Here is a 12,205-nt window from a genome sequence, read left to right on the forward strand (position 1 = left end):
TAAGGTAATGCTGGTCTCATATAATGAATTTGAAACTATTCCCTCATGTTCAATTTTTTAAGAGTATGAGAAGTGTGGAATTTAGTTCTTTATTTATTTAATACTTATTTATTGTGCAGAAGAAATGGGATGTAGGCTAGAGGTGTGAAGGGTTAGAGGATTCACCAAAGACAGAGCTGGGAGCATAACAGGAAGATTTACTGAGAAACATTGCTAAGGGGATCAGTAGATGAGACGGGAGTGGTCTGCTGTGCCATATGGGCTATCTCCCTGGCTGGGGATTGAACTCAGACCATCACAGTGATAGCACTGAAACTTAACCCCTAGACAACAAGGGAGGGCCAGCATTTTAGTTCTTTAAATGTTCAATAGAATTCACCTTTGAAGTCATCTGATCCTTGATTTTTCTTTGTAGGGAGGTATTTAATTATGATTCAGGCTTCTTAATTATTATTGGATGATTCAAATTTTCTCTGTCTTCATGAGTCTGACATAGTAGTTTGTATCTAAAAAATTATAAATTTCCTCTTGGTTGTTTAAATTGTGATATATGATTGCATGTAGTAGTTTCTTGCAGTCCTTAGTATCACAGGTATTAGTTGTAATGACTCCTCTTTTGTTTTTTTAATAAGTTTTGCTTAAGTTTTCTCTCCATTTTTGCTAAGTTAAACAAACTAAAGTTTTTTGTTTTTTTTTAATATTAAATTTTATTTTTATATTCCCCCATACAATTGCAAACGCCCCATTCTGACCCCAATCCTTCCCCTCCGGCCCCCCACCACCCAAAAAGTGTCTCTGGTTCATAGTTTTTTGTTGATTTTGATTTTCACTTTCTTATATTCATTTTCCTGGTCCCTTATTTAAGTTTTCTAGATTCCTGCTATGAGTGAGACCATCCGGTATTTTTCTTTTTCTTTTTGGCTTATTTCGCTGAGCATGATCCCTTCCAGCGCCATCCATGTTGCTGCAAATTGCATGTGTTTATCTTTTTTGAATGCTGAGTAATATTCCATGGTATATATGTACCACATCTTCTTGATCCAGTCATCTATTTTTGGGCATTTGGGTTGTTTCTAAAGTTTTTGTGAGTCTTTTTTGATCTTACTGAAATCGTCTCAGGGTTGGCATCAATGTGCCCAGATTCAGAGGCTCATTCTTTCCATCAGTTCTATTTTATACTAATGATCTTTGAGAAAGTGAATACATAATAGTAACATGAAATAAAGAAAAAAGAACATATATTAAAGGAAAGGAAAAGAAAGGAAGGGGAAGAAAAAGAAACTCTAGCTTCCTCTGGGGAAGCATGAGCAAATTCAAGAACAAAAAGCTATAACATTATAATTAGATTCTATAACTATTTTTATTTTATTTTTTACTCTGAGGGGAAATTTTCAAAAAGAAAATGTAGCCAAAATTCACACTCTAACTTATTAAAACTATGAGCAGTTTTGAATATTTGATTTCAAAATTTTTCATATGACTTATGAGTTTGTTTCCTTTATACATCATCCCATGTTTGCTTACCTCCTTTCTTGTGCCCCGAAGTTACCCAATATAAAGTTTTCCAAAGGCCATGTTTTTTCCCTTCACATCAAAAACTTCCTGATGTAATGTGAAACTATTCTCCAAAATTAGTAGCATTCTACACACACACCTACTTTGTATAAGAGATCTCATATTTACATACTTATTTAAAATGTCATTGCTCCAAATATTCACATCCATAAAATAGATAACACATTGTAATTTAATTTAATATTTTAAATATTTTATTTTATATGTATTTTGCATCATTTTCCATTTTTGCACAATGCATGCATTTTCATCTTGGTTATAGTCCCCGTACAATTCCCAGCCCCCTTTTTTTGACCATAATCCCTCTTACCCCTGCCCCATAGTGTGTCTCTGGCTTATAGTTGCTTGTTGATTTTGATATTTACTTTATTGTAATGAGTCTTTCACCAGTCTCTTATTCAGGCTTTCTAAATTCCTGCTATGAGTGAGACCATCAATAATGGATTTTAATATACTAAACCATGTTATGGGATTCTCAGGCCCTGTTGTTAGGTTATTTTTAAGGTTCTTTTTATAGATAGTCTTATGATTATTACAAATTATAATGGATAACCAAAGTAGCTGCTCAAAATCTGAGATTCAATGTATGAACCTCAATTTCTAACAAAAAATAACCTTAAACACTAAATTCTAGTTTTCCAGGAGGCCTGATAGTTGAGATTTTTTTTCCTAATGTTTAATATCTTTTTTTTTTAAAGATTTATTTATTTGTTTATTTATACAAGCACGGGGTACAGTCAGAAGTACGGGAGGGTGAGAGAATTCACCAGAGCCAGAGCAGGGAGCGGAATAGGCAGAAGGACCAAAGTACACTGCTGATGGGAGCAGCAGGCGCACAGGAGAGGTCTGCACACCATGTGGGACCCTCGTCTGGTGGCCGGGGATCGAACCTGTGCTGCAGAGGCTGCGGGCAGCTTTCGCAGCCCAGCGCTCAACTGCTGCGCCACCAGGGAAGGCTCCATGTTTAACATCTTGTTTTCCTTTCTGAATATGTGAGTTATTGACACCATCATTTTCCAAATGTAGTACTCAGACCAGTAACTACAACATTTTAGGCATTCAAATTCATGGGTGTCACGTTAGGCCTTGTGAATCAGAATTACTTGGTGTGGGATTTAGGTACCCCTGTTTTAACAAACTCTCCAAGTGAATACTTTTGCCACTTAGCTAGACACAACAAAATGCCACGATTTAATCCCTGCTCTGTGTGAAAATGTGAAAGTTTCTAATTTTCCAGTGACAGAAAGGTGGAGAAAATGAGTTTTTTTTTTTTTTTTTTTAAGATGTATTTATTTATTTAAACAAGAACCGGGGGTACAGGCCAGATGCTCAGGAGGGTGAGAAGATTCACCAGAGACAGAACGGGGAACAGAACAGGCAGACTGATGAAATACACTGCTGAGGGGAGCAGCGGGCGAGACAGGAGAGGTCTGCCGTGCCATGTGGGACCCATGCTGGCCGGCCGGGATCAAACCGGCACTGCAGAGGTTGCGGACAGCTTCACAACGCGGCACTCAACCAGCTGCGCCACCAGGGGATGCCCGAAAATGAGGTATTTTTATTATTCAATTTAGGTTTCTATTACAAGAGATGCAAAAAAAAAAAAAAAAAAAAAAAAAACCAAAACCCTAGATTCTCAAGGGAATCAACATATTTAAAATTGGCCATTAATAGAGGAGAGATGAGAAAGGTCAGAATTTGGTGTTCAACTTTAATGGTACCCACACACCAAAAACAGCTGGGGTAAGTTTTCCAAGCTTGAATAAGGAAACAGGAAATGTTTTATGGAAACTGGCAGAGTTTATGTTCTTCAAATTGAGTTTAAAACACAAGACAATTCTAACAAGAAGGACACTTACTTTTCCTGAAAATTAGAAGATTAATTTAGTTCAGATAAATATATTATAATAGTGAACCGGAAATTGGTAAAGACTAATCTTTTATATGTTTAGGTATGTATTCACTGAAGTAACTATAGTATAAAAAGTATGTTTTTTTAAAGATTTTTGATTTATTTATGCATACAAGAATTGGGGTATAGGCCAGAGGTGCGGGGGGTGAGAAGATTCACCAGAGACGGAGTGGGGAGCAGAACAGGCAGAATGACTGAAATACACTGCTGAGGGAAGCTGCGGGTGAGACAGGAGATGTCTGCTGTGACATTTGGGTAGCTCCCTGGACAGCCAGGGATCGAACTTGTGCTGCAGAGGCTGCTGATGGTTTCACAATGCTGTGTTAACTCCCTTGCGCCACCAGGGAGGCCCGAAAAGTGTTTTTAAGATAATCTTTGCTATCACTGTGAAAGACAATACCTTAGATAGTTAAATGTTCAGTATAATTGTGTCTTTTTTTCTCCAATTCCTTCATGTCTTTCATTAGAATGCATAGGTTTTAGATGTAGGCAGTTATATAAATTGCAAAGGACAAATTTTGATATACTAAACTGTTGATTAAGTATTTCAAGCCTTTATTTCTTACAAAAGTAGAGACTAAAATGCTAAGCTCATAAAAAGATAAAAGATACCTGTGTGGATTAAATGACATTTATTTTATTACAGACTGTGGCATCTGACTCATGAAAATGATTGCTCAAAATCAATTAGTCTTTTGAACCCTCAGTCTGATGACAATTATTTGTGTAACTTGGAAGATTAAAATATTTAAAAAGCAAAAATTAAAATTAAGTATGGACAATAATTAAGACAGGTTTTAAAAATAATTTTATCAATTTGGGGAAAAGAGAAACAAGAACAAGATAGAAAGGAGAAATTATTTTGCTCTTTAATTTTCCTGCTTTCTACTACGTAATGTGAGGCTTTAATTTAAATGGATAAAGTTGGAGATATTATAGCTATAACCTTGTGATTCATATTCATAGAATTAGAGAAGAAAGCTTTTCAAAATCGTCAGGCAAAACATAAGTTTAAAAATTTTAGTCGGGGCCTCCCCGGTGGCGCAGCGGTTGAGCGCTGGGTTGCGAAGCTGCCCGTGGCTTCTACGGCGCCAGTTCGATCCCCGGCTGCTCCCCGGCCACCAGAGGAGGGTGCCACATGGCGCGCAGACCTCTCCTGCCGCCCACTGCTCCCCTCAGCACTGTACTTCGGTCCTTCTGCCTGCTCTGCTCCCTGCTCTGGCTCTGGTGAATTCTCTCACCCTCCCGTGCTTCTGACTGTACCCAGTGCATGTATAAACAAAAAACCAAACAAACAAATAAATAAATAAATAAATAAAAACATGCCTCTATTAAAAAAAAAAAAAAATAAAAAAATAAAAATTTTAGTTGATTTAACATGCATTTTTTAAAAGATTTATTTATTGATGCATACAAGAACTGGCCAGAGGTGTAGGATACAGGCCAGAGGTGTAGGGGGTGAGAGGACTTACCAGTGACAGAGCAGGGAACAGAACAGGCAGATTGACTGAAACACACTGCTGAGGGGAGCAGCTGGCGAGGCACCATGTGGGTAGCTCCCTGGCCGGCCGGGGATGGAACTTGTGCTGCAGTAGCTGTGAACATCTTCATAGTGCGGTGCTTAACCCTTTGCGCCACCAGGGAGGATCTAATATGCATTTTTATAGTAAGTAAATCTAAAAGTACTGTGAGAGTAGGATATAGAAATCGAGTGCCCAATGCTAATTTCATCCTTCATGGAAGAGACTTGAGGGAGGCAGGAAAATTCTGAACTATCAACAGGAGAGACTGCTGCATTAGACAGAACAAAAACAACATGAATGAGAGAAGCTACCAAACTAATAAAAGTCTCCCAGACTGATAAATAATGGGGCTAGAGTGATACCTAAGGTTTTTTCTGACAATCCGTCAATTATGGGGAGTTGTGAAGTCAAGGGCCTAAAGGTTTAAGATTCTCTTAAATATCATTTCTAAGAATATGAATTAATAAGATACAAACAAATATCTGGTGAGATTTCACTTGGATTAGAATAAGGACCAAATAAACAGTCATATACCCTATTTTATTACTTCCTGGAACTCACAGATTGAAACACAGAAACATGAGTCATTTATTAATAAATCAACCCTCGTATACTAATGAATGATTTCATGAAGGCATAGCTCTTGGTTGTTTCTATCCCACAAAGCCCGAAACACTGCACAGTGAACTGACACTTGATTTATCTCTTTCATTAAAAATGTAGATCACTTAATACCTCTGTAGAATTTCTTTCTGAAGTTATATATTGGGTATTTGAATGTTTTTCTCCCACATTTAAAACCACCTCAAAGCAATCACTGTGTTCCTCTTTAGAAAACGTATTTGTCTGTAATAAATGGTCAAAAAAATTACTTTAACAGAAGGCAGTGTGCAAAGAAGTTGAATTAAAATCATGATTCAGAGAGAAATATATTTGATACCAGACTATGCTCCATGGAATCAAATTAAACGCTAAAGCTGAGAATGACATATATCGCCTTTGTAAAAGCTTCTTTTCCTCACTCTTGATTTCAGTGAGGTATTAGTTAAGTACAATGTTAATTACAGAATAATAACTCTACATAATTTGGCCCTTGGCTCCACAATTACTGGAGCTCTGCTATAGAAGAATCGTTTGTCAGGAAAGAACTGTATCACCCCACTAACCAACTCACCATGTTTATATTCCCAATCCCATATTTCCTCTGTAGAGTCATTCCATCTGCTAAAATGAGTCAATAGGATATCCATAACTCCAATTCATCTAATTTTCAGAAACTTCTAATCAAGACTTGATCATCATTTTTCTGCTACCTGGGTTTCACCTGTGGAAATGGAGTAGTATTTTTTCATGATGCAAATACAATTATTTATGTAGGTGTGTGTGATGGGACTGTGTTTGCACTCCGCTGAAACTACTGATTTACTAGTGCTTTCTCTATGTTCCAGGTTTACCAGAAATAATTTCACCGTTGGGTCCCCAACCATCTAAATCAAAACTGAGAAATAGCAGTTACTTTAAAAAATTATTGTTGAAAGAAGTAATGATGAATTAATAAAAAAATCATATTCCTCTACTACATTTCCCCTATTCTTTTTCTTTCTTTTCCAGCTATCACAGTTCGACTCTTCAAAATGTTTACAGCAAATATAACCACAGACAGTGGATTCCTCCTTATGGGGTTTTCTAGCAACCGTGAGTTACAGATCTTACATGCTTTGCTTTTCTTGGTGATGTACATTTTGGCCTTAGCAGGGAACCTCACCATTATCACCATCACAGTTCTGGACCAACAACTCCAACACCCTATGTATTATTTCCTGAGACATCTTTCCTTTCTGGACCTCTCCTTCATTTCTGTCACAGTCCCACAGTCCATTGACAATTCACTGATGGATGACGGCTACATTTCCCGGTGCCAGTGCATACTTCAGGTTTTTTTCTTCACATCATTGGCCTGGGCGGAGGTGGCCATTCTCACAGTGATGTCTTACGACCGCTATGCCGCCATTTGCTTTCCACTCCACTATGAGGTCATCATGACGCCTCGAACCTGCACGTGGTCTGTGATAGCTGTTTGGCTAAGCGGAGGTATCTCTGGAATATTGTACACAACAACCACGTTCTCTATCACCTTCTGTAGAGCCAAAATAATCCACCAGTTCTTCTGTGATATCCCCCAGTTGCTGAAACTCTCCTGCTCTGACGATTACCTGGGAGTGATCGGAGTGGCTGCTTTCATGTCTGTGATGGCGCTCATCTGCTTCTCCTCCATAGTCCTGTCCTATGTCCACATCTTTTCCACAGTTCTGAAAATACCGTCTGCTGAGGGCCGGTCCAAGGCCTTCTCTACCTGCCTACCACACCTCTTTGTTGTGTCATTTTTTCTCTCCACAGGCACCTTTGAATTTCTAAAACCACCTTCAGATTCTCCAACTGCTTTTGACATTCTGATTTCTATTTTTTATACAGTATTGCCCCCAACCCTCAATCCTATTATCTACAGCTTTAGAAATGAGGCCATGAAGGGAGTTTTAACAAAGGTATTGTTAGGTGGAGAACTCACTAAGAAAAAAAGGTTTTTGTCTTGTTGATGGTTGCCGAATTTTACACAAGGAACTTCTTTAATAATTAGAATTCTTTCAGTATAGGTGAATCAATTTTTTTCCTCTATAGATAAGTCATTTAATATAGTCATTGTCATAATGGAAACTCTTCATGTGTTTTATTGACCTTTTAAAAAACATTTTCTTTGTTCTTTTACATTCAGAGAAAAATAAACCATTATAAACTTTTAATAAAAGTCCATTGTTTTTCTTTCCCTCTTAATATCTACAGATATACAAAATCATATAAACAGACCTGCCAATAAACAACACACACTTTTTTTAAACTCTGCGTAGACAACTTACAGTAGTAATAAGAATAAAATGGGACAATTTATCCACAGATCCACTCATGCCATTTAATTTCAAATGTCATCTCAACTTTTGTCTAACACATACTAATTTGCTTATTGGTACAAATATATATACCAACCTTATATGCTATATAGTTTTACTATTATAATTAATGACAACTTATCTCATCCAATCTTAAGCTTCACCTTTAAAAAGGACAGCATGAACAAGCAGACACTGTGTGGCATTTCTGCTGTAGTTGATGGCTGAGGCATTAAACTTTGAGGAGCATAAGTAGAGGAATCTGGAGTCTAGTAAGAATTTTTGTCTGTTTTCTATAAATTCAACTATGATATGGAAGCAAATCATCAGGTGGGTTAATTAACTATTTCATTTTTCTTTATTTATAATTAAAGTAAAATTGCATTATAAGATCACATAAATTTCCAGGGTGCATTATTGAGAATCAACAAATGTATATTATTAAGGTCACTGCTAAAAGTTCAAATCTACACTTACTGTACCATTTTCTGCTTTTTTCCTAATTTACCCACTCCCTTCCCCTTTTCTTCTGGTAACACTCAATGGTCATACAGTCCAACATAGTATCAGCAATTGAAGGGAAAAATTGACAATTTGACCTCCTAACAGTGTCAGATGAGTCTCTAAACTTTATGACATGTGGGAGTCAGATAATTTTGCAGTTAGGAGATGCAAAGATGACATTTAGTCACCCAGTGAGCACAACTATGAAAGTGAAAATTGCACTGGATAAAGACAGATTAAGAAAAACATTATTCAAAGATAATTCAAAATTCAAACAAGGCCAAATTTCAGTCTGAGCTCAACTTGGCTTAAATAAAGAGCTGGAGAGTGGAGAGAGTAAAACCAGCCATGATGACTAATTAATTCTATTCAAAGGAAAATGTTTTTTGTTTTTGTTTTTCTTGTTTTTTTTCCTGCATCTTCTTAAAAGAGGATAGTTTGAACAGTTAGATAAAAGCACCTGCGAAGGTCACACTCCTATCCTTCCAGGGACGTTGGGAGATATGGATGTATTTTCCCTTGAATATATTCCAAAGGGATGATATCCCAGTATTAAAGAAGGATATACTTTAGTTGTCAAACTGGCAAAAGAAAATTGTCTTAAGTGCTTTAAGGAAAGGAGAATGAAGGGCCTAGAGCTAGGAAGACATGTGTCTAAAATTTAGCCAAAGTGGACTCAGCAAGCAGCACAGACGTGGTGGGCCCTGCAGGTCCTGCCAAGCAACAGAGCAGGCCTAGCAAGCAGCACAGATGCAGCAACTGGGCACCACAGTTACTGGTGCAGAGCCAGCCATTGGCACATGCAGTGGACCCTGGCAGGCTCTGCTAAGTGGGAAAGCAGGCCTCATCAAGCCCCTGTCAAGCAGTGCTGGCGGAAAACCCACATCAGCAGCAATGGCAGGACTTGGGCCCTCCTATATGCAGTTTTTGGAGCAGAGTCAGGGGCCACTGTGCAGACAGTCCTGCATATTAGAATCAAGCTAAGCATCCCTTGGACAGCAGATCAGTGCAGACTTCAATAGGGGTGACACAGGAGATATTTATTTCACTGACCCTGGGAGTCTGTTAAGGTTTTCTACTTCTTCCTGATTCAGCCTTGTAAGGTTTTATGCTTGTAAGAGCTTGTTCATTTCTTATGTATTTTCCTATTGTTGTCATAAAGATGTCCATAGTAGTCTTTTATGATTCTCTATATTCCTGATCTGTCCGTTGCAACAAATCCTCACTCATTTCTGATTCTGTTTATCAGAGTTTTCTCCCTTTTACTTGGTCCAGCTAGAGGTTTCTCTATTTTTAAATTTTTTCCAAGAACTAGCTTTTGGTTTCATTGATCCTTTGCACTGTCTTTACTTTTTTACTTCATTTATTTCTACTCTAATTACTATTTCCTTCCTTATACTGGCTTTCAGGTTTTTTTTTTTTCTTCTTTTACTAATATTCAATTTTCTGGCTTATAGATGTTCATTGCAATCTCTTATGGCCCCTGTATTTTGAAATGACTGTTGTAATTTCCCCTCTTTGTTTGTTTGTTCAATTTATTAGATTTTTCTCCCTTTTTTCCTTAATGAGTCTAGGCAAAAGTTTGTTTATTTTTTCAAAGACTCAGCTTATGATTTTATTAGTGCTTTGAATCATCTTTTTTTTTATTTCTGTTTAACTTATGTTTATTTATTTTAATTTTAAATTTTAATTTTCTGTTCTAATTTTTATTATTTTCTCTTTCTTCTGGCTTTTGATTTCATTTGTTCTTTTTTTCCTATATCCTGAAGGTATAATGTCAGATTATTTATTTGAGATCTTTCTTATTTCTCAATGTAATGTCCCTCTTATTAATGTTTTTGCTGCATCCATAGATTTGGCAGATTATGTCTCCAATTTTGTTTATCTTGAGGTATTGTTAAATTTCTTTTCAATTTTTTCTTTAACTCAAAGTCACACAGTGATGTGTTTAGTCTCCACATATTAAAGGCTTTTCCACATATTGTTTTATGGTTGAATTCTAATTTGATGCTATTGTGATCAGAGATGATACTTGATTTGAATTCAATCTTCATGAATTTATTGATGCTTATTTTGTAACATAATGTGTAGACTGTCTTCCATAATGTTCCATTTGCACTTGAGAAGAAAGTGTGGTCAGGTTTTGTGGGGTAGAGTGTTCTATAAATGTCTTATAGGCTCATCTGGTTTAATTCTGTAAATAAAGCTATTGTTAGTTTCTTGACTTTCTGTCTGGTTGATGAATGGAGTGCTGAAGTCCTCCACCCACTATTATGTTTTTGCCAATGTCTGTTTTTTGTTAATTGCTGTCACATATATTTTGGTGTTCCTTTGTTTGGTGCATACATATTAATGATTGTCATGTCTTCCTAATATATTGATATCCTGAATCATAATATAATGCTTATCCCTGTTTCTTATTACCTTCTTAACTAGAAATTTATTTTATCATTTATTTATTTTATTATCTATATGATATATTTATATATATAGTCACATGCAGAAAAATGAAATTACACTACTCTCTCACACCATTTTCAGAAATGAACTCAAAAGGAATTAAAGACTTGGGTCAAGACCAGAGACTATATAATGTATAAAAGAAAATATAGGCAAAACACTCCATGGCATTGACTATAGTAATATCTTCGTAAATTTAAGGGAAATTAAAGCAAAAATCAATAAAAGGAACTACATCAAACTGAAAAGCTCTTACACAATGAATGAAACTATCATTGAAATAAAAAGACATCCTACTGAATGGAAAACAATATTTTCCCATCATGTATCTGACAGGAGGTTAGTATCTGAGATCTACAGAGAACTGAGAAAACTCAATTAAAAAAAAAAAAAAGAACCAAATTTAAACATGGTCATAAGTAATAAACACACACTTAAAAAAAAGATATACAAATGGCCTGCAGGCACATATAGCAGTGTTAAACATCATTTATCATCAGGGAAATGCAGACAGAAACTACAATAATGTACTTCAAGCCTATGAGAATGGCCCAAATAAAAATAAAACCAGAAACAACATATGCTGGTGAGGTGTGGAAAAAAATAAAACCTCACACACTGTTGGTGGGAACAGGACTGGCCCAGGTCCTATGGAAGACAGTAACGAAGATTCTCAAAATATTAAAAGTAATATAACAAATGACTCAATGATTCCATTCCAGCTATCTATCCAAAGAGAGAAAGAAAGAAAGGAAAGAAAGGGCCTCCCTGGTGGCACAAGGAGTTAAGACACAACCTATAAAGCTATCTGTAGCCTCTGCAGCACGAGTTCGATCCCCGGCCAGGGAGCTACCCACATGGCCCAGCAGACCTCTCCTGCCTTGCCCGCTGCTCCCCTCAGCAGTGTATTTCAGTAGATCTGCCTTTTTTGCTCCCCACTCTGTCTCTGGTGGATCCTCTCACCCCCCACATCTCTGGCCTGTATCCCAGCTCTTGTATGCATAAATAAATAAATCTTTAAAAGGAAGGAAGGAAGGAAGGAAGGAAGGGAGGAAGGAAGGAAGGAAGAAAACATTAAGTTGAAGGGATGCATGCACGCCTATTGGAGGAGGAAGTTAGGAAATGGGTACAGGCACTCAGTTAGGAACAGGGTGCCCCAAGCCCCAAGTCCATTTACTAGCCTGATTGAGAAACAATCACAGGCAGGGAGGGTGTCCCCCCACTACACCTCAGTTCAGTTAAAAATGGAATGTTCATGCTCAGCGAAATAAGCCAGAAAGAAAAAGAAA

The 12,205-nt window shown here is 37.0% G+C and overlaps 1 protein-coding gene across 1 annotated transcript; it reads left to right on the top strand.

Annotated features, from left to right (window-relative positions):
- Positions 1-6,644: 6,644 nt before the first annotated feature.
- LOC119251088 (olfactory receptor 14J1-like) lies at positions 6,645-7,604 on the top strand. Its single transcript, XM_037518584.1, has one exon. The coding sequence runs from the start codon at positions 6,645-6,647 to the stop codon at positions 7,602-7,604; it is 960 nt and encodes a 319-aa protein (XP_037374481.1).
- The last annotated feature ends 4,601 nt before the right edge of the window (positions 7,605-12,205 follow it).

The sequence above is a fragment of the Talpa occidentalis genome, unplaced genomic scaffold (assembly GCF_014898055.3).
Source record: "Talpa occidentalis isolate TD23 unplaced genomic scaffold, MPIMG_talOcc4v2.1 talOcc4.2, whole genome shotgun sequence".
Lineage (NCBI taxonomy): Eukaryota > Metazoa > Chordata > Mammalia > Eulipotyphla > Talpidae > Talpa > Talpa occidentalis.